General features: G+C 26.7%; 3 protein-coding genes and 1 long non-coding RNA gene across 10 annotated transcripts; 2 read left to right on the forward strand and 2 right to left on the reverse strand.

Moving 5' to 3' along the window:
- Nucleotides 1–468: 468 nt before the first annotated feature.
- LOC119677636 (nibrin-like) lies at nt 469–6,863 on the reverse strand. Of its 4 annotated transcripts, none has more exons than XM_038089075.1 (5): nt 6,776–6,863; nt 2,701–2,874; nt 1,825–2,646; nt 653–1,767; nt 469–589 (listed from the first exon to the last, which is right to left on the reverse strand). In XM_038089075.1, exons 2-5 carry the CDS (start codon nt 2,726–2,728, stop codon nt 509–511), a joined length of 2,046 nt encoding a protein of 681 aa, XP_037945003.1. In that variant the 5' UTR covers nt 2,729–2,874; nt 6,776–6,863; the 3' UTR covers nt 469–508. The 4 variants fall into 4 exon arrangements, with proteins under 4 accessions (XP_037945003.1, XP_037945004.1, XP_037945005.1 ...); XM_038089076.1 differs by lacking the exon at nt 6,776–6,863 and adding an exon at nt 6,602–6,622; XM_038089077.1 differs by lacking the exon at nt 6,776–6,863 and adding an exon at nt 3,964–4,049 and having other exon boundaries at nt 1,852–2,646.
- LOC119677640 lies at nt 4,271–4,980 on the forward strand. Its single transcript, XR_005252280.1, has 3 exons — nt 4,271–4,310; nt 4,755–4,838; nt 4,898–4,980. It is a non-coding gene; the product is annotated as an uncharacterized LOC119677640 (long non-coding RNA).
- Nucleotides 6,843–17,297, forward strand: LOC119677638 (LIM and senescent cell antigen-like-containing domain protein 1). 4 transcript variants are annotated; one of them, XM_038089080.1, is made up of 8 exons: nt 6,943–6,960; nt 7,024–7,225; nt 14,462–14,581; nt 14,652–14,957; nt 15,551–15,692; nt 16,459–16,575; nt 16,809–16,950; nt 17,015–17,297. In XM_038089080.1, exons 2-8 carry the CDS (start codon nt 7,212–7,214, stop codon nt 17,209–17,211), a joined length of 1,038 nt encoding a protein of 345 aa, XP_037945008.1. In that variant the 5' UTR covers nt 6,943–6,960; nt 7,024–7,211; the 3' UTR covers nt 17,212–17,297. The 4 variants fall into 4 exon arrangements, with proteins under 4 accessions (XP_037945009.1, XP_037945008.1, XP_037945010.1 ...); XM_038089081.1 differs by lacking the exon at nt 7,024–7,225 and having other exon boundaries at nt 6,843–6,960; XM_038089082.1 differs by lacking the exons at nt 6,943–6,960; nt 7,024–7,225 and adding an exon at nt 10,866–10,962.
- Nucleotides 17,298–17,746: 449 nt separating this feature from the next.
- On the reverse strand, nt 17,747–20,482 carry LOC119677637 (inositol polyphosphate 1-phosphatase-like). The gene is made up of 4 exons (XM_038089078.1): nt 20,345–20,482; nt 20,019–20,286; nt 18,871–19,141; nt 17,747–18,803 (listed from the first exon to the last, which is right to left on the reverse strand). Exons 2-4 carry the CDS (start codon nt 20,238–20,240, stop codon nt 18,175–18,177), a joined length of 1,122 nt encoding a protein of 373 aa, XP_037945006.1. The 5' UTR covers nt 20,241–20,286; nt 20,345–20,482; the 3' UTR covers nt 17,747–18,174.
- Between the last annotated feature and the right edge of the window lie 3,222 nt (nt 20,483–23,704).

The following is a 23,704-nucleotide window of genomic DNA, read 5'->3' on the forward strand; positions in this document are numbered from 1 at the left end:
GCTATTTATTACAATACAAAGCACTTAGGAGAGCTTGAAATTGCTGTAAATTACTGAATAAGTTAGAACTACTCTGTAACAATTCCATATTCCAGAAAAAACAAAATATTGTTGCTATTCAAAAATAGAATTAAAAATAATTAAATTTAATACTACGTACTACAAATCAATTTTGTGTTGGTGTTTTTTTAATTCTTAATAGTTAACAAAATCTGTACCAATAATAATTCTCGTATATATGAAGGTTCTCTTTGAGAAATACTCATATAAAACATATTAATGCTACAAAAAACTCTCTACAAAAGTTCTACTTAATTATGTATATGTGAATACGAGTTACAAAAGTTTAAATGTACAATGTCAAAAATCTGAACATTTTAAATATTTGAAAATGTATTTGATTTAAATAACATATAAAACATATATAACATATAAAACATATAAAACATATATAACATATAAAACGTAAAATATATATCTGTTTTAAAAAATTAAGGAATTCCGAATTTTATGATTGATTTAATAACAAACTCCGAAGTGATACTGGATGAGTTGGTACGATTCTTTGCTGCGGTCTGAGATTTTTAGTCTACCAAAAATGGAATAAAAATGATCAATAATAAATGAACTATTTTGGAATAATTAAATGTACCTTAACAAATTTTTTAAAATTAGGAGTTCCATTGTTTTTTGAATTGTTTAATGTAAGTTGTAACGATGAAAGATCTTCTAAAGGTTTAGATATTATCAGCTTTTTCACTTGTACTATGAAAGCATTTTTAAATGATTCAATAAATTGATGTTTTTCATCTGTACTATTCTCATTTTTCATATCAAGTTCTTCATCTTTAATAGTTTTACCACAGGACAACCAACCAGTTATACTCACTTTTTGTGGCAGAGGCTTTGGCTTTGGCAAAACAAATACAGGTTTTTTTAATTGTTCTGTTGTAGGTACAGCAACTGGTGCGTGATCAACTCTATCATTATGTTTATTTCGTACATCGTAAAGTTCTTCACCGAAACCTTTATCTTGTAAACATATTTTTTTTAATGGCCCGCCACCAAAATTAAACAGGTCATCATCACTATCATCATTATCAGTAAGTACTGCTATGATTGGACGTTTATAGGGTTGCTGCGTCTCCAAATGAGCTGTATTACTGCTCCGTGGTGGCGAATTATCTACTTGCACACCTGATTTTTGCTGAAAACCTTCAACTGTAGTTTTTTCTTTCCGTGTAGTTATAATAGGTAAAGGCTTTGGTTTCGGTTTGGAAATTACGTTTTTAATGGGAGATTTTTTGCCAGTTACTTTATCCATTGTTTGCATTCTTTTTTTTAATTGAAATAAATTCTCTTCTTCATTACTGTCATCACTGTCATCGCTAACAATTTGATTAATTTTGTTCCGTTTACGTTTTGAATGCATATTTTCTTCCGCACTTTCAGTAACACGAATAGGAGACATACTTTCATCATCTAATATTGGATTTTGTTTGCTCCCGGATTTGCCATCATCATTCACACCGATCTTTTCTGTTTCAAGTAGAAATAATTCAGTACGTTCACTAGCGTTACTCTGAGTAGCTTCAGTATTTTTAACAAGACATGTATTAGGAGATAAACCCATGGAACTTGTTGAGGGTATTAGGCCATTTATAACCTTATAAGAAGGATTGCAGAATTTTTCTGTAGAACAGTGTACAATTGCTAGTCCAATTTCATATTCAGGTATAAAACGTAGATTATTAGTTTCTAAATAGTCTACAAAAATTGCAAATAAATATAAGGAAAAATAACGAAGAACTTATAAAAACTTACTCTCAATGACATTAATCGTTTGCGTACCTTGCGATTGGGTAGAGGGCACATATTGCAAAACAACTACGTTACTTTTAAGTAAAAACGATTTTTGCACACCAGATTTTAGATCTCTTGTAGCTCCACCGGCTTTAATTATAATGGGTCCATATAATTCAAGCTGGTTCGCATTCATAAACACAAATGTCATACCGCTGAAAACAGTTTTACGAGCCGGTGTTATTGTGCAATCTAGATTATGTCCCATCAAATCATTGCTATTTATAGGCTTGTATTCATTAGGTTGGGGGAGTGTACTACGTCCACGACGTGCAGCGTCCACAAAATTTCGCCAGTAGTCAAGAGTAACGATTGGTCTCTGTTCAACTAAGGCGTGTAATGCTTTCACAGTCAATCTGAATTCCTTCATTGTTAAGTGAGTACATTTCATATCCCATTTATCTACAAGTTTTCCTCCTAAAATAGACATATAATGTTCCAATATTTTAGCATCTCCTGAAGACAATCCAGATATTGCACTAATGATGGGTGCATGTGAGACATGCCAAATATTTTTGAAAACGCCAAACCTGACACGATCCCCATCTGATAATTCCTGTTGTTCTCCTTGGTTAAGTTTAACGCTATTTTCTATATTTTCATTGATAAAAGTCCCGTATTTAGATCCAATATCTTCTAATGCTAGTGTCTCTTTATCGCTAACGATAATACGTAAAATCGAATGGGAACGACTTATTGAATTATCATGAGACAATACCAAATCTGCACTTGTTCGACCCACAGTATAATTATTTTTTTCCGAAATAAGAGTGAAGGTTTCATCTATTGCAAATATTATTAAAGTCTAACACCTTAAAGGTATATTTTGTTAGTTACCTGTATCCTGTTTTTTAATTATCCACATATCGTATAAAAATCCTTAAATTTATTAGAATCAAAAATTGTGAAATTTTGTAGTCAGTCGCGCGCCTTCTGCACTGACAGTTTAAAGGCGAACCATACTTATTGTAATTATGTGTCAAACATTACCCATCAAGCAGGTGTGTGTTGCTAATAGTATTAGAAATAAGAAATTATTATTTTATGGTTGCTTTATATCTGATAAAACTATAGAAATCAAGAAACAATGCACATATATATATAAAATGTTGGTAAAGATATTATATTTCTTAATTGACGTAAACATCTCTTAATATATTTATACGCTAATTAACTCATTTCATTAAAAATTTTTGAAAGTATACGCAAAATAAAATATTTAAGTATAATTTTTAAAAAAGTAACAATATGTGCATTCGACAGCTTTTAAGTGTGGCAAAAAATAAGTTTATCACTAAAATGTGTGCAAAACAACAACACTAATTTCTCCAAGTGCCTAATTATAAAGTGGTCACATATTTTATCGACTGCAGGAAAAAATATTATCAAAGTGATAAGCGATCTACTGATTGGAAATTACGAATTTTATAGTCATTTGTCAAAAGTTTATACACAAAATTCAAACAAAAAGAAAAAAAAATTTTAATTAAATTTGAAAATTGTGGAAATTAAATATTTTAAACATATGCAAAATTGCGAAAAGTAAATGTTTCAAAAATTATACATTTTTGTTCGTTATTATTTAAAATATATACATAAATATATACAGAAGTACATAAGGACTTTCTATTTTTTAACTTATTAGTTGGTAACAAGTTAATATGTACTATGAATATTAAGGCATAAATATTCCACACAATTTTTAATTTTCTTGTAAGAGAATATTTTAAAATTGTATGCAATTTTACCATTGCTTCTAATTCATTATTTATTTTAATTTTCAATTTTATATTAATTATTTATTTATAATCAATATTTTTGTTGCATTATGTGCACAAATATATTGTAATAAAGCATATATAATAAAACACATGTTGTTTGTCATACTTCAGAGCTGTCAAATGTACCAAATAAGAAATCATTTAAAATAAATCAATGTAAAATATTAAATCAATATTATATTAGGATATTTATTATACAGGTTTTTTAAATGAAAATTAAAGTAACAATAATATGAGTTTTTCGGATTTAATAAAAATTGAGAAGAGGGCCAGTATTGATATATATTTATGCTACTTAAATTCTTTTTCTTCTGTTTACCTTAAGAGGGCACTGTTAGCTGCTGTCAAATCATTATTTTGTTATTGTATTATATTGTTTACAGTTCGTTGCTCACTCACTCTGCTTTGGACATTTTATATACATTTTCGTTAAATAGTATATATTTTTAATTTTGTTATAGAAAAACGACAGTGAACTATGTTAATAGAGACAATATTTAATGTTATATTGTGTTTGTTTGGTCATATTTTGAAAACTATAATTAATATAGAGAATTCTCTGCCAATTATAAAAGGTTGACAAAAAAGCAATAACAAAATTCAACTCATTTACCGGTTTAATTAAAAATTGTGCATTTTTAAGTGAAATTACAACTATTAAAAAATGTCAGTACCGTAAGGATTATAATTTCTAGTTAATTACAATAACAAACATTTTAAAAAGTTCTCATGTTCTTATGTATGCGAAAAAAAGAAAAAACAAAAAGTAAAAGTGATAACATCAAAAAAAATGTAAATTTATAGAATTTGTGGTTATTCTTAAATGGAAAAATTTGTTAGCAAAAAATGTTAAAATCATTAAGTTTAGTTTCCATAAATGTCAGCAATACTGCTTATTTGTTGATAATCAAAAAAATTATATTTAGGGGAAGTCTAAGATTTTTGGGATATCATTACTATTGAACACTTATTTACACTGAATAAAATTTAGTACAATACTTTTGTATTTCATATTAAAAAGACTTGCTCTCATTTGAAATATAATTATTTATTCTATATCACAACAAAATAATGCTGTTTTTTAAACAAGAAATAATTTTTGCTCTTTAGATCATTAAATATCAACTATGTCTTTCAAATTGTTGCGAATATTTTCCTAGCTTAATAATGTGGATCCATCAAATATATATAAAGGTAAAATACATTAATTAGTGCACATTTTTGAATTTTTATCTAATTCTGTTTTTTATTAGCCTTTTATAGGTTCTTGTAATGATAATTAATTAATGGTAAAGATGCTTACAACAGGACTTAAAATCTTGAAACAAAAATAAATTAGATTTAAAATCTTATATTTTAAAATATATAAACTATTAAAAAATTAAACAAAAACATACTAAAAAAAATTAAAAATTAAGTGACACATTATTTTATATATTATATAACTATATTATAATTTTAATTTATAATAATTATAATTTGAAACAGAAAGACTACTAGAATATTATTACTCAAAAAATTTATATCAATCAGTCCACCTTACACAAAAAACATTAATAATACATTTAATAAAAAATTTGCTCAACACTTAACACTAGAAGCAATAATTATCACAGTAAATAATCAAAAATCCAATGAAATGGCATTTACTTCCACTTGCATAGAAACCGATAAGGAAAAACATGATGTACCATTCAAACCACGCTTAAGAGTAAGACTTCCAGAAGAAATAAATAACGATCTGCTTCTTAGACAATCTTGCGCAGAAAGCAATGAGGATAAATGTGATATATTACCCAAACCACGATTGAGGATACTAACACCGGAGCAAATTAATAGAAAATATAAACGACAAACCAAAAATTTAAAAAGACAAGAGAAGCGAATAAATAAAATTCATGAATTACAAATTTTAAACTCTAAAAGTAATAATTCACAAGAAAATTTTGAAAAAGAAAATCATAAAGATGTAAGTCTTGAGCCTAAAAATAATGATTTACAAGAAATTCCTAACAAACGATATGGCAATGATATAAACTTTAACTTAAATTATATGAAAAAAATTGACGGATTATCTCAAGATGGTTTAAATAAATATACTGTTGATTTATTACATGAGATTACTGAAGATGAGCTCAATATAGCAGCAGCTGTCATTGAAAATAATTGTCCAAAAAAATATGCGATTTAATAAATACATTTAAATAGTATTTAACTGAATACTATCAAAATTATTCTTAATTTAATTTATAGCTTTAATTAATAAAATATGTACTTTATTTTGTTTTCATAGCATTAAATAAGTTAAGTAATAATGATGTTACAGAATATATATTGAGTAATGTGAATAATCTAATATATCTGTAATAAAATAAATGAACATAGAAAATTAATTTGTTTTTAAATTATAAAAAATGACATAATTTAGGATTTAGTATCTGATTACTATAACAATGCATCAAACTAAAGTTAAAGTTGATATAAAAAATAGTGCATTATTTAATTTATTCAAATTAACAATAATTTATAATTATTCCAATAATGACTACGCTTATACGCAATTATAAATGAAGTAAACATTTTGTTCGTTAACCTCTCCATTTTAAGTTTTAATAATTGTTGTATTTTGAATATATGATAGAGATTTTTGTGTAATATAACAATATAAAAATCAAAATTTCTTAGTAGCACTGGTTATGCATATTAAATGATATTAAAGCTAAATTATTTAGTAATTTTTGGCTAATCTATAAGCGATTTTAAAAAGATATTGTATTGTCACGCATTTCTATTATACACTCTATTTTGCTACGGAATATTTTTATCGATTAAACTTATAAAATTTATTGATTTGTTGTTATACCATTTTATAAATATGCTCTAATAATTTATGAAGTTGATTTGTTTTGATTTGTTGCTTTGCTTTTTTTTTGACATACTGTATTCTCTTCACTTACTTTTACATTTATTGTAATTACATTTTGCTATCAATTATATTTAATTAAAATGAAAGCTTTTAAAGTTCAAAAATATGTTAAAATTACTTATTACACAATATATCAAATATTCAAATTTAAATTGTAATTTAAAATTTTAATTGATTTTTAATTGTCAGTTTCTATCACGTTTACCTTCAGATGGCGCTGTTGTCAACTGTCAAATTATTGCTGTTGTGTTGCTTCGTTTCCATTTTGTTGCCCCAGAAACTTTGCACATTTTGTATTAGCCTTTCTGTTTATTAGTAAGAATTTGTTATTTAATTAAAAAATTTTTATTATAATTTAAGAAAAATAAAATTTGAACTGTGATAAAATAGGTAAATTATAAATTCTTGTTTCATTATTGTTAAAAAATTTTGTTTAAAACCTTTCAATAGTAGAAATTGGTAAATATTTTTGCAAACGACAAGAAAAAAAAAGAAATACAAGTCAACGAGAAATCTTGATTTGCTAAATTTGGGAGGAGAAAAACATCTTTGCTAAGCCAAAGAGCAAATAGTCGTCGTTAGTCGGTTTAATCGCAAAAAGTTAATATTTTCAAGTGCAATCAATTCAAATAAATCAAAAAATGCCACCAGTCGAGTAAGAAATATAATTAATTTATAGCTAAAGTGACATAAACATAAATTTAAACATTTGTGCTTTTATTTAATTTTCATAAGATTCATGATAAAATCATATAATTAATAATAATCATTAACGCCTGAAATTGTGAAAATCCAAAATTTTTAACATTTTGCAAATATAAAATCTTGCCAACATAATTTCATGCTATGAAATCATAAACAACGCAACAGTTTAGATTTTATGTAGAATTTTCAATTTTATGCTGCAGATGTTTACTTCATCCATGACGTCATCGCCATTCAGTGCTATTTTTAAACAAGTGTTTTTCTAGTATAAAAAAAAAATTATTGAAGAGAAATATGAATCAAATGTGTTTGATAGCTAAATTTTAATATATATAGATCAGTAGCAATATTTATTTGTTGTTAATCAAAAATGCTTAGTATAGAAGTATATATATAAAGCAAAAATATATATATTTTTTGGGAGATCATTCCTAAGGTGAACCCGTACGTGTAGTTTTGTACATAATATATTTATTTATTTTATTATTAATATCACTGTGGAACTGCTTTGATGCAATTTAAAAAAAAATACATTTAGTAGTAAACACTACTTAATTATATTATACATGGTTAGCCTTGAAAAAACAGGTTAAAGTAATTAATAGTGTGCCTTCAAGTTCTATCTATTTGTTGTTGACTAGAGACTAGACCCAAATTTTAGTAGTCCTAGTAAATATGCAATCTGTGTTTTTTGCATTCCTATCCAAAAATAAAAAAATTAGACAAGAATTTTGAGTGGTTCCAGTTTGGTGTGACAGACTGCAAGTTGTACAACTCTCTCTCTCTCTCTCTCTCTCGAAACCAATACGTTTAAGATCTAAGATGAAGATTGGTAAGTACGACTAATATTCTGGACAAAACGTGGAAATCCATCGTGTTTTTGTATACCAAAGGATATGAAATTTTGCTAAAAGTCAAGTAAAACACATGTAAAGTACAATATAAGAGTGTAACACAAATAAAGTGCTAAATGACGCACAGATTTTCATGGAACAGCTTTGTGTAAAAAGTCTGGTGAGATCACTAGTGCCGCGCAAATAAACAATACAAAAATTTAAATTCAAACCAAAACAGCTGTTTCACACATCACACAAATTTTACTTGAAATAAAATGTACGAGTAAAGTCTGTGTAGCATTTTCAAATTTCGACAGGGATGTTACGCTCTCTCAGCTGCTCTCATTTACTTGAAAATTTGCAGGTGGAACCCACTTGTGTATACACAGTGTTACTCAAAGTTACCTTGAGTAGCTCGTATAACGGATTTATTATCAAGAAATTTTGTTTCAATATTAAATATCAAACGAACACCTCAAGAAGAACTTAATACCGAAAGAAATATAATAGTTGTATGTATCGTGCTATCCTTTTCTGACTGTACTGTACATTGAATGTAAAGTGTTGGTGAAATGATTAACCGATGCCAAAGGTCAACTGAACAGCTGACTTGAAATCTGAAATCAATTTAATTACTGCTTTGGTAACTGCATGTGTTCCTACTGACTACTTCCGTTTAAAAAGGGAACTAAAAAAATGCTGAGTGACAGAGAAGTCTAGTATTGAACTAAAAGCTGTTGTTAGGTTTATCAATTGTCTTAATTTATCAGTGTTTGATTAAGAGACTTTCTGCAGAGATAGCATAAAATATCTTATAGGTTTCAGTACATGATTGTATACTAATAATAATATTGCAAACAAATATCAATATCATTAATTTCATGTTTTTTTTTTATAAAATATGCAACTCCAAATAATCATGTTTGTTGAAAATAAAAAAGAATTCTATAAGCAGTTGTACTTTACTTCTCAGATAAGATAGAAATTAAAACATAATCATTTCTAGTTTCTACTTTTCTAAAAAAATTTTTGATTTCTTGACTTTTTTTCTAAAAAGGTTAACATTTTTTGGAATATGTATATTAAAATAGTATTTGTACGCTCTCAAAACACATAAAAAAAATACATATTTATTATCAAAGAAAAAACAAATTACATATGATAACACACAGATAAAATACCTGTACCCGCTCTACTTCTGTTTGAAACTCTTTAGAAGAGTAAATCGATGTGTATTTTCGTTTGTTTTGTGGGCGATAAACATAACGGGCGCTGGAGTAAAAGCGCGAGAATAGGCACATTTGGAAATGTTTCATTGATATTTTTATCTTTATGGCAATGTTTTTTAAAGTCATGCTACAATCGGTTTTTAGATATAAGCTACCTTGTAACAAGATTTTTTTTAGTATATTTTCTGCAGACTTTTAATAATTGATTTCACACTCTACATGTGAATGATATTGATTATTGAGTATATAAAATATGTTTTATTTTATTATTATTACCTAAAATGCATATATTATAAATAGAGAGGACATATATGTTAATTGGAGCGGTGCCATTTTGTTCATACAGCTATATACAAATGACAAAATCGGATATCAAGTAGGTTATGTAGGCGTGTGCTGATATAACTGTCAGTATTTCTATTTGAAGACATCTATTGCCCATTGTGATACTCTAATAGTTGCCTAAGAGCGACGACTCACACTAACCATTGTTATATCCTGATGTAGTCTTAGTTAAAACATATACCTTTTACATAAAACTGATTAGACCCGACAAGTCTGCTTTTGTTATATCTGGCAGGCCATTAAGAAACAATTTCCAAGATACTGAATTTTTTTCATCTGTAGTCGTGAACAAAGTTGTAAAAAGTGATTAATCGATTTCATATTGTCTTCATTATTGTGGTCCAGCACAAACCAGATGTCGGAATATACCACCGTTAAAGCACCAAGTAAGTATTGAAATTTTATTTCTTTCTGGGCTATAAGGTTCTAGCAACCTGTTGCGATTAGTCCACAGGTCATTCCTCTTTAGTGAATTTCTCTATGCTCTCAAACAGTTCATATATAGAGATTTGAATAGATGACTTGTATTTATAAATGAATATTTCAGAACCCATTTTAGACATTGTGTTCATCGCTGTTCACTAGAGGAGTACGACATTTCGTCTTCGATTTCACCGTTCTGTATTCTATTGCTTTCATGGCTGTCTAATTGTCTATAGCGATAGTGAAATTCAAATAACGAACTGTAGTAGCTTATATTTGTCTGGCTGCTATTTAACTGATATACCTATATGACTATAAACGAATGTTCAAATATGTTATAAGAAATTTAAGATAGCTTCGAGAATATCTATTTATTTTTTTATAATTATAACAGCAGTCATGTTTAATGTTTATCTCACCTAATAACAATGTACCGCACAATCTGTTTTGAAATGCCAATGTATATTTTAATTAATTTTTAAAAACATATGCCAATTCTTGACTAATGTACCTATACATATAGCGCTACACATAGATATGATCCACACAGCATAGGGCGTCACACTGAGTAGAGAAGAACGAATTTGAAAAGAATTTTTTGAATCGAATTAATTTGTGTGGCTGTTGACGCGGTCAATCAGTAGTGGGAGCTCTTTTTGCAACATGTTTTTTCAGCTTTTGGTGCCTTTATGCTGCACATATAATAGTCTATTGGCACATTTGTAACGCACAGATTGTAATCAAATTAATTGGTGAATGCAGTTCGCCTACTTCGGTTGTTTTCACGCGTATTTGCTTCACAAATAAATAATTTTAAATTAAATAATTTTTCTCTATATTAAAATTCAAAAGCGGTTAGTTTAGTTAATTAATGTTAAATGTGTTTTATACAATATCAAAAACTAAATATTGTTATACAATATCTAATAGATACATAATATAGTGTAGTGAAAATATTACATCAGACAAAGCAAATCCAGACCTTTTTTATATACAAAATAAAAAAACAAAATTTAATAAATTGAATTGAATAAATTGAATTAACTATAAACTTTGTGAGAAAACTTTAAAAAACATAAATTGTAATTAAATATTTTGTTATTTTAACTGTGATTGGAGAACTCTTTTCGAAGTGGATGAACTTTGCGTGCTTCTCCATAAAAACAAAAATCGGGATTAGATTTTATTTGTGATATTCTTTTAGTTTGTTTTGTAATGTCCATATATTATTAGGGTGTGCTGAAATTTATTTCAAAAATATATCTCAAAGGTGCTTCTCATTATGTATATAGAACGAGCACCTAAATCTAATAACACATGCGAAAAACCAAGTGACGATAGATTGTCGTCTAATTTATTTGTGATGAAAGCCAAAAAATTGGAAGTATATTGAATAAAAAATGTTTGGTAACGCAATTCATGTTTCATATTTAATATAATTATTAATAGTTTTTTTAACTATTTAAGAAAAATAAACTGAAATATGTTATACTACCTTTAGAAAATATCTTAAGCTTTTTAAATTGTTGCAACGATTCGTTCTATGCTTAACTATTTTGAATTCAATAATTATAACTATTGTTGACTATATTTCATTCCCAGGGACTATACCCTTTTAATATATAGAATCTAGAATATAGGTTCTATCTATAAAAGTAATTCGAAAATAATTATTTGATACCTATAAATTGTGAATGACGGCAAAATAAAGTATATGTCAGCTGCTAGTAGTTGGCGGTTATACTTTCGAATCCGTCAAAGATTTTATCTACCTTGGCACCGTCGTGACAAAAACAATAATATCAGGTTGGAGATTCTACGAAGTATCACTATTGCCAATAGATGCTAGTATGGACTCAGTAGGCAATTGGTGTGTAGAGCTCTCTCTCGACAAATAAGACTTACGGTCTATAGATCAGTCCTTTTACCTGTACTTTTGTATGACGCAGAAGCATGGGCAACATCACAGAATGATAAAGCAATACTGGGAGTGTTCGACAGAAAAACTCTTCGTAAGATGTTTGGGCCGGTAGTTGACGATGTCTACCGCATCCGTATAAACCACGAGCTAACGGGCTTCATCATGACATTGATTTGTCATATATCAATGTGATAGTTTATAATATATAACTTTAAAAAATGAAATGCATATATTGACTATATATGTATGTTATATGCTATTATAATTATATCTACTGTATGGTTTCTTCTATATGTAATTATTCAAACCTATTTTCAACAACCCTTTTATTTTTGCAATATAATCAGAAATATTAATAATATACATATTTTTGGTTCTTATGCATCAACATCAGTTTTCAGACTTGAGTAACAATTTTTAAAAAATGTGCACTAATTATTAATTAAAATTAATTAAATTGCACAAGCTAATTACTACTTAGTGATAAGTTCAATTGTTGAGGAATTTTTATTAAATTGTGTTGTTCTGTGACTCGTTTGGATTTGCTTAGCTGCCTTTATTGTACTCGTTTTACTATAGACTGTATATACTATACTATACTATATATCACATTTATTGACGAAAATATTGACGACATATGGGTTCTTCATTAAGTAAAACAGGATTGGGAACCAATTTCTATATTTTTTCTTTTCAATGAAATAAAATTAAGCAAAAAATGAAAGTAATACCTAATTTTGAAATCGTAATTAATTAATTAATTCGTATATTAGTTGAAAATCTATCATGAGCATCTCTATGTTTTCTAAAGTGGATGCTTGTTTTCTAATAATCTTGAATCTCGCATCAGTATCTCTTTGCCAATCTATGCTTATGCTTTTTTAAAACAAATTAGTCTAAGACATGCTAAGGCGAAACAAAAAGTCATCAACTTTTGGGATAACATATAGTCACTGTAGCTTAATTTCTGGAATATCCTCAATGGAACTATCCTGAACTTACAACATAATTTATGGAATTAATGCGAAAATATATAATATATTATATTATAATATGTGATATTTTCTTCTTTTTGAGAGTAATCAATGTAAATTGTTCAGAATGGGTCTCAAAAGTATCAGCACATTATTAGTTGACAGAACTTCGGTCGTTTTCTAACCCGATTCATACTGGATAAACCCATTTTTTAGATTTTAAGTGTATTCTAATAGGTCCATATTTAAATTAATATAATAATGCAATTGGAAAACATGTTTTCATGAATGAAATTTGTTAAACTGTTGCATTTGTGCTTAATTGTAAGCAATTGTTGCAAGCGTGTTACATAGAGTGTTAGTATACCTAACTGATTAATCAAAATCAAATATATAAAACAATATGAAATTAAAAAATTCACTATGTACTTCAATCAATCGATCAAAAAGGCCTATAGATTATAACTATTATATCCATAATTAACCCATTTCCGCATTAAAAACCTATAAATTTTAGTTGTCGTACATAGAGGACTTTTAATCGCCGATCAATCAATCCATCGTGGATTTTTTCAACTGCTTCGGATGTAGGATTTTAACTGAGTATCTATAATGTTTGCTTACTAATTGTTATACAACCAGGTGAAAACTCAATAAATTACTTCTCTGGATCGTTGAAATTGATAGTATATAGTCTACATGGTATTTATTTTAACATGAGAGAGATATGGCAAGGGTTTTGCTATTGCTTGCTTCTATTACGCAGTTAGAGTTATTTGTGTAAAGAATTCAAATGCATACCTTTTAGACATGGTATATAATGATAATATGATATTAGTTTTTATAGTAATCCTCCACCTCTGTATCGCAACTGTAGTACATAAAGGCTTTTTTTTCTCCAATTAAATATATATAATATATCTAATTTAGTTGTTGAACATTTGTTAGATTTGCATTTCAAAATATTTCGAATAATATTTATCACATCACAATTTTTAACTTTAAAATAAATAAAAAAATTATCGACTTTACTCCGCTTATAAACTTGAAATACAATTTAGATCTATAAACTAAACTTTTTATTTTAAAAATATTTTATATGAAGTGATATGTAAAATATGTATACTTTTTGGGTCTCGCCTTCAAGACGGTTACACTAATACTAAACTGATAACATATTTTTGAAATATAAATAATTTTTATAAAATTTATTACAAAAACGATATCATGATTCATATACATCCACGACGCCATATAATAGTCACCAAAGCATTTAAGCAAGCTTTCATCGGAATTTAGTTTATATTTGTTGTTTCAACAAAACGTTCATAAAGCAAAAATACCAATATTTATACAAAATGATGTACTCAAAAGCTGAAATGTACTAAAAAAAACTAAAATTATTAATATTAAATAATTTAAAAAAAATTTATTTAATTAATATATTATTTCTTGTAGATTACAGGTAGCTAATATGTCGCTGAGCGCAATGCATTGCACGCGTTGCACGGAAGGATTCGAGCCAAACGAAAAAATCGTTAATTCGAATGGTGAACTCTGGCATACGCAGTGCTTTGTGTAAGTTTTTATATATAATAAAAAATTGTATTTAAATCTTGATTATTTTAATTATTATATTTCTCGTTAGTTGTGCTCAGTGCTTCCGTCCATTTCAAGATGGTATCTTCTATGAATTCGAAGGACGCAAATATTGTGAACATGATTTTCATGTCCTCTTTGCGCCTTGTTGCAATAAATGTGGAGAATTTGTTATCGGACGTGTTATAAAGGCAATGTCCGCAAGCTGGCATCCACAGTGCTTCCGTTGTCAGTTGTGTGCTAAGGAATTAGCTGATTCTGGCTTTATACGCAATCAAAATCGTGCCTTATGTCATGAGTGCAATGCCAAAGTTAAGGCTGAAATAACTGGACGTTATGTGTGCCAAAAATGCCAGTAAGTATACTTATTACCGGTTAAGTAAATATTAAATAATTTATAAATATATAATGTTTATTATATATATTATTATTATTATGTATATTATTATTATTATGCATTATTATTATTATTATTATTATTATTATTATTATTATTATTATATATATTATTATTATTATTATATATATTATTATTATTATATATATTATTATTATTATTATTATTATATTATATTATTATTATATATTATATATTATTATTATATATATTATTATTATTACTATATACGTTATTATTGTATGTATTATTATTATCATATATATTATTATTATAACATATTTCGCACTGTGACTTAGTTATCTATTGTATTCGTTTATAAATACAAAATATTTCTTTAAGTTTAATTTTCTTAAGAAATTATATTGATCATACTTGAGTTAATCTATATAATTACTTGAGTTCTATATGTATATTGTCATATATTTTTTTTTTTTAAATAAAATTTTTTTAAATTCATTTATTTAAGTCTTCTAATAAAACATTTACTTCAACTTGAAAATCCAAATATATAATTTGAATTTAGTAATATATATTTTATTAAATTTTAGTGGACTTATTGATGAAGAACCTTTACGTTTCCGTGGAGAAGTTTATCATGGTTATCATTTTAATTGCACCACATGTGGTGTAGAATTGGATTCAACTGCTCGAGAAGTTAAAAGTCGTCCTGGGTTAACTGCAAATGATATGGTAAATATTAATTACTTATGTATACTATATAAAAGAATGGCTTTCAGTTTTCTTTCATATTACGAATTGTCACTTCGATTTACTTTTTAATAATGCCTAATAGCTCCACTTTCTTTCTATATAATCTACTTTTCTGAATGTTCATTTACTCCAATCAAAATAGCAAGAATTACACTTCTATTAAATGTGTTTTATAAACCGTATTAAAAGGGTCGAGTAACATTTGTTTGTTTGAAAGACGAGTTTCTTTGGAACGTAGAACCAAAGAAGATTATATTTTTATTATAATTTTATTATATATTAAACTGTTCACTCATAAATATTGCTAACGATAATACTTTATTATTCCATTCTGTCAATGCTTCAGTAATAACTGTGCTTTAAATTATTAATTGGTATATATAAAATAATTTTGGAATATATAAATATATAATAAAAATTGTGGGTCCCCTAAATCCTCTTTTACTACAAATGTAGTTAAAGAGGGTATTAATATTGATGATAACATAAATTGCCACATTTTTTAATGACTACGTAATGACAAAATATATTAATCAAAATCATATAGAAATTATTAAAACTTATTTAAAAAATTTTAAAAGAATTTTTTAGCACCCTAATAAAAATTTCTGACTTCTAGTGCTACAACTCACTCATAAGATTAAAGTTCTTTGAATATGAGTATTCCCTAAAAATTTAATATTTATACTGCTTATCTTATGTTTTATTTACTTTTTTCTTCTTTTCATAAATTTAATTTTCTAAGAATGAGCTCTACTGCCTCCGTTGTCATGATAAAATGGGTATACCAATTTGTGGTGCCTGCCGGCGACCAATTGAGGAACGAGTCGTTACAGCACTGGGCAAACATTGGCATGTTGAGGTAAGCAAAAAATATATAAACTTTTATATATACATGTGTATACATATATATATTTATAGATATATATATGTATATATATTTATAAACATATATGTATAAATAAATATATATATATTTTTATACATGTTTAAGTATATATATGTATATATATTTACATATAAATATGTATTTAGATATATTTATATAAAGATTAAATATTTAAAAAAAGTTGATAAATTTACATTTTTTCACAGCATTTTGTTTGCGCCAAATGTGAGAAACCATTTTTGGGGCATCGTCACTATGAGAAACGAGGTTTAGCTTATTGTGAGACTCATTATCATCAATTGTTCGGTAACTTATGTTTTGTTTGTAATCAAGTAATTGCTGGAGATGGTGAGTATACTACATTCATTTAACAAATCAAATAAAATAATAATTTCTTGTATTTTATGAACAGTTTTTACTGCCTTAAATAAAGCCTGGTGTGTGCATCATTTTGCTTGTTCCGTCTGCGATACAAAAATGACACAGAAATCAAAATTCTATGAATATGACGAGAAGCCAGTATGCAAGAAATGTTATGAACGCTTCCCTAATGAGCTGAGAAGACGTTTACGTACATCTCATGAAATGACCATGAAGAAAGCTGTCTAATGCCCAACTCATATATGAAATTTAGTAGAATAACAAAATGTTTCTGTTAATTTGAAGCAGTTTTATGTATCGTGTATAACGACATAAAAAGCCAAACGAAAAAATATATATTAACTTTTAATAATGAAAGAAGTGCCTTACCAATTTGTTGTCAGTCATATTTTATAAATTGCTTTGTTATATGAAATGATTTTTACAGAAAACGCAAGCATAGTCCAAAATGCAAACCATTTTTTTATATAAAAAATTATTATAGTTTAATAATTAACTTAAAACGCAAGAATATACAAAAAATTATAATAGTTTAATAATTAACTTAAAACGCAACAATATGTAAAACTAAATGACAATAGCCACTAGCACAAAACAAATTAGTATTTATAATTAATATTTTATTTTTAAACAAATGCATTTCTGGCATTTTATAAAATAATTTTAATAAATTTATTTTTTAATTAATCTTCAAGTTCTCTAATTGATGTTGTAATAGTCATTGTTTTAAAATAATTTATGTTTATTTAACAATTTATATTTATTTTTTTTTTGGATTTTAATTTGTTTTCATAACAATTTTCTAACTTATTAAAGATTTTGCAGCTAACAAATTTATCATAACATAAATAGTCTGTTTGTTTTAGCTAAATAAAATATGAAATGTAACTATAATATTTTTTTAACAAATATGTTACGAAGTTAACAATATAAACTATATGTTATATATAAACAAATAATTGAAACTGTTTTTTTATTTCAAAACTTAACGAACGAAATACAATTGTTTACAATATCAAAATTGAACTTTTTAAAATCAAGAGCACACAACAAATAGCAACTAGTTTTTAACGTCAGGAAAATATATTCAGCATTAAGTAATTAATATCAACAGCACACAACGTATAACATTTAATTCTTAAAATAATAGGAAATCGAAACCCTGATATATTGTATACCACACAATTTTTTTTATACATTTGCCAACGCCACAATGAACTGCTCAATGTTATTACTATCACGTATAGCAATTAAACCACCTTTATTGCACTTCCAATTTTCCTCATTATCATTTGCTGGTGAATAACTTAATGCAATCGGTTTCTGTTGCTTGACCGATTCACTGTAATTATATATATCGCCACCTATCGAACGCAATATCGCTTGTGGTGCACAAGTATCCCATCTAAAAGTGCCGGCTTTGCTTAACGTGTATATTTCCACTTCATTTGTTATAACTTTAAGCGCTTTATGTCCAGCACCAGCTGAGAAAGCTATTTCATAACCTAAATTTAAGAAGCACTGCAAAACATCTGGATTTTCTGAACTAGAGAAAATGCCTAAAGGATTTCTTATTCTAGCATCGAATTTACAATTATTCACTTGTAAATCGGGTAACGCTACACCCCAAAATACAAGCGATCGATATTCATTATCAATAATTTTTTGTTGAAATGGTTGTGAAATAACACCTATAATTGGTATTCCTGTTAAACGATTGTAGACACCAATCAGCACAGTAACGCAATCCAATCCAGTTGATGTGATACCAGGAAAGTTTGTAAACATTGAATCCCCGGAAATATATTCAGCAGTAGCATCTGTAGTGTTAAAATATATTTAAAGTTATATTAGTAATTATAACTATATTAGATTATTATTATTTACCAATTGGATCAATCCATATACCAAGTTCTTCATATGCTAAATCATTTGGTAGAGCTGGTATATCCCCTAATCTCTCATCCTCAAAGAATATATCACGATGAACTTCATTGGCTAATGCTTCCGCTGCTTCTTCATTACCATTTAGCACTGTGGACAGACATTGTATTGTATTTGTTAAGGTTTCACCTACACTTATGGTGACTGATTCACCAAGAGTATTTGTAAAATTTGGTGATTCCTCGCCACAAATGGATTCAAGCAATTCGGGAAACTAAATGTAAATAGTAATATTTAAAGGTTTGAGATTATATATTATATTTAATAGAGTATTGAGATTGAGATATTTTTTGTTATATTATAACTTAATATTATGGTGACCAGATTTCTATTGCTTTAAAGATGGGCAATTTTATAAAAGATCAGACAAGTATTTTAATATAATGTTTAGTTTCCAGATGATGGCTTTAGATTAAAGTCGAAATATCGATAAATTTATGTTACTATAAACAGTTCTTAATTTTTATTTTTAACAACAATAAAAATTAAATTTAAAATCAAATTATTTTAAAAATCATTTTCATACCGTTAGTTTTTTTTGAAAACACAATAAAAATAGTATATAAAAAATATTTACTCATACTTATCAAAAAAAGAAATAAAAAGAAAAATTAATAAATAAAAATAAATAATTATTTATTTTTTAAAATAAAAAAGAATAAATAAAATAAAAAAATAATTAAAATAATTTACATTGAATAAGTACGTTTATAGAATATAAATTAATTAATAGAGCACAAAAATCCCAAAGAAGCGGAACACACTGACTATGACAGATCTTTTGTGCTGAATGAATTACCATATGTTACACAAAGTAGAGATAAATTATAATCAAAAACATCGTGACATCTTCTTGAATTGGTAAGACACTAGACAACATATGAAAATAAGGGAGTTCCCCTTTAAAATATATTCATTACTATACTTATTATACAAACTAATATATAAATAGACTTAAAGAACGTACAGAACTTTATTATCACAAATTTTAACACTAATCAAGGCAATTTTTAACCCACGTATGTAATCCATTTTAACGTACAGATATAATTATTATGTTAATAAGACACGACTACATATCATGTACTCACTAAATTTCCAACATCATGTTTGATAGTTTCTTGTATCAGTACATCTGCTAGGGTTTTGAAATCATGTTCAAATCGCGCATTCGCTTCAGTTCCACTTTTTTCTTGAACTAATAACGACAGAAGTTGTTCATTCGATCGACATATACGGGCAATATTAGCTGCTTTTTCCGAAGCATTTATAAGGCTTCTTAGTAAATTACGTTCTGTATCGTTTTCACCCATATTTAATAATGAAAGTAAAAAATTTTAATTATAAACTTTAATTAACCTAGATGAAAATTCATTAATTGCATTACTTTATTGAATGTAATTAGAAAGTAACTTACATATAAAATAAATGGTCTGCAGTTTCCTGAGTAAAGTTTTGCTATTTATAAAATAAATAATTTAATTGTTTATATTATGAGAAGAAAATGTATACTAGTAGATACAAAACTAACCAACTTAAGAGAAATAAGAGAAGTGAAAGTTCGTAATAATGTAGCCTATTTTTTGGTGTCAAAATAGTGTTGGTAAATGGTTATGCACTTAAAAAAACATTTGCAAGCACTAATTTTAATTTACTTAAGTCATCTTTACTAAATTTATGGTATTTAAATTTTAATTTCAATTTAAAAATTAACTAAATTTGAATATTGTATTGTAAATACTTTTATATATTTCTTATATAATTTTGTTACAAATAAATTCTGAAATTGAGTTTCATATTTATTATATATTATTTAATTTTAAATGATTTGTCTCGTTAATTGAGTCCCCGTAGCAAAAACGCTTTAATTCAAGTTCACTTATTGTAGATATATATTACAATATATTTTACAATATATTTTTATATATAAAAGTTTTATGTATTAAATTAATTTGTATTATTTTTGTATTATTTGTATTTATATTTTATTTGTATTTATTTATTTTAATTTTTTTTAACTGCCTTAGACCTTAGATTATTTAACATTTATTAAATTGTGTTAAAATAGTGCGTATTCGGCAATATTTGAAACAGCTGTATAGTCAACCAAAAATTCAATTATATAAAATAATTTTAAAAGAATTTTTGTTTTTGTAGTTCATTACTTTTCGAAACCTAATTTTTGTTAAAATACTTAATATATTTTTTTAAAAAAATATAAAGCAATATACCTAGACAATAGAATAAAGAGGATGATGTACATATAGTTTTAGTAATAATAATTTATGTTAGATCGTAATCCTAACGATAACTCTCAAGGTGTGTCAAAATATAGAATATATTAAAAAATATTAAACAAACATTGAATTATTTAACAAAAAGTGACCTATAATTAGATAAAAAAAATTATTAAAACGATTATAAAGAAACAGGTCAATAAATAAATTATTAAAAAAAAAATAATAAAAAATTAATTTAATTTTATTTTTAAAAAAAATATTTTTTATACAAATATTTATTTATTTATTGTAAATTTTTATTTTCGCTCTTATTTTATTTATTTTTTAATAACAATTGTAACTTCTTTAGGATTATATGCACTGCACTTATGTAAATATTTTTGTATTTATTTATTGCATTTATTTATTATTTTTGGTTAAAACTTTTCAAATTTATATGTTAATTTCTTAAACATTTTTTGTGAATAAGTTGTAATTTAACGTCATATTTTCCAGATGGAAGTGACTATTATATTTTTAATAGAAACTTGTTATATTTACATAAAGTGGTTTTCGAACAGAAGTGAAACAACTTAATTTGGCAGGACCCGAGTTCGATTCCTGGTACTTGCAGTCTCAAAAATAATTATTTACGAATAATTAAATATAAGAATTATTTCGAAGACCACTGATGAAGGGTATTTGGCAATACTCGAAACAGCTGTATGGTCAGCCAAAAATTCAATTAATTAAAATAATTTAAAAAATAAATTTTTGTTGTTGTTTCACTTCTGTTCGAAAACCTCTTTATTAAACATTTTTTAAATTTTTCACAATGGTAACACCTAATTTACCTAATTTTTATCTAATTTAATCTACTACAAATTCTGGTAAATACCAACATTACTATTTCCCTCAATTTACCATTAATTTACTCGAACTCACACATGGTCAAAAAACATATAAAGAGCTACCAAATAATTATAAAAATTTCTTTAGATAGTACATTACTGGCGTCATAAACTGTATTTTAATTTTTATTTGTTTTTGTACACTGAAAACGGAACAAAGATGTAAACAAAATACGAAAATTCTCCAAAACTAAGTTAAAAATCTCTACGATTGGAGCTGAACTCTCGTCGTTTGGGGAGCGCAGCAGCTGATTTTATTTACACCGTCCAATCAGTTTTCAAGCATTCAAGTGAGCGGTTGTACGTAGTCGGTATTTCTGTTGCGCATAACACGTATTTCGTTCCGTTCTTCTCATTGAACTTTCGTGCTGGAGCAGCCAATGCATCGCATTAGATTGTGTTTTGTTTGATAAAAGTTTAACGCCTTTTGTTGTTTACACAAATAGAAATATAATGAATTTTTATCAATTTGTTAATGCACAATTTAGCTCACAATTTATTTAAATAGTTTAAGTTATTCAAAAGTTATTCAATTAGTAATTTTTGCAACTACGAAGAAAAACTTTGCAATCCGCCTACAGCATTAAATAAAGCGCGGAAGTGAGAAATTATCATTAGAAAGTGTAAAAAAAATCCGTCTTGTGTTTTGCGTCTTGTTGTTTTTGTTTCTGTTTTTTTATTAAGTGAAAAATAAAATAATATAAAATTTAACAAATAAATCATTTAAATTCCAACGTAACAAAATGGATGCGAAATTCATAAATGTCCTTATATTGGGCTTCGGTTTTATGTTCGTCTTCACATCGTTCCAAACGATGGGAAACATTGAAGTAAGTTTAGTGCTTTAGTATCAAATGTACGTAATTGTATGGAAACCTTGTCCTTGAAACGAAATAATCCTTGACACACCACAAGGATAATACGTAGTAGAGAAAATTTTTATTTCATTGATAGCAGACAGGTTAGGACGTAGGCGAATTTATGGTTTAGGGATTGGTAGCGCATTGGATTTATTTGCTTCTTATCTAATGTGTACTTTAAATATTTATTAGAAAACTTTTTCCATTTTCTTATTTATTTATTTGACATGTTCTTAATATAATTATTTATTCTAATATTATTGATATTGATATTAGATTTTTTTTATTATTTAATATAAGAGGTTTCAAGGATGCACCTACTTGAAAAAAAATTTCTTCTTCTTCTTATTTGGCACTACAGTCCAGTGTGAACCTTGGCCACCCTAAGTGCTGCGTAGTGGTAAAATTTTTCCGATACAAGATTGCTGGCCTTGCGATCAACCCCCAACCTGGAGGGCCAAATCGCCTTATTTGCTAACCTGGAGATAGGATTAGTGTTTAGTAGTTAGAGAATTTCCGCTCAACTATGAGCGAGGCCAGAGCTTCGTATGTGGAGAACAGGGTAGGTGAAATTGACAGTTGAGAATGTTAGGCTATATATATATATATGCATCATTCTTCCATTGGAGCACTCGCTTTATCCGCTTACATTCTGAAAAAATTTAATACAGCAAATATTATCTGTTAAATGTTAATTTTTTCTTGCCGAGAGTGACGCAAAGAAACTATTTAAAAGTTAGACGAATTCGAATAGCAAAGAAAATACAAGAACAAAAATTTAGTTAAT

This window comes from Teleopsis dalmanni, chromosome 2, assembly GCF_002237135.1.
Source record: "Teleopsis dalmanni isolate 2A chromosome 2, ASM223713v2, whole genome shotgun sequence".
Lineage (NCBI taxonomy): Eukaryota > Metazoa > Arthropoda > Insecta > Diptera > Diopsidae > Teleopsis > Teleopsis dalmanni.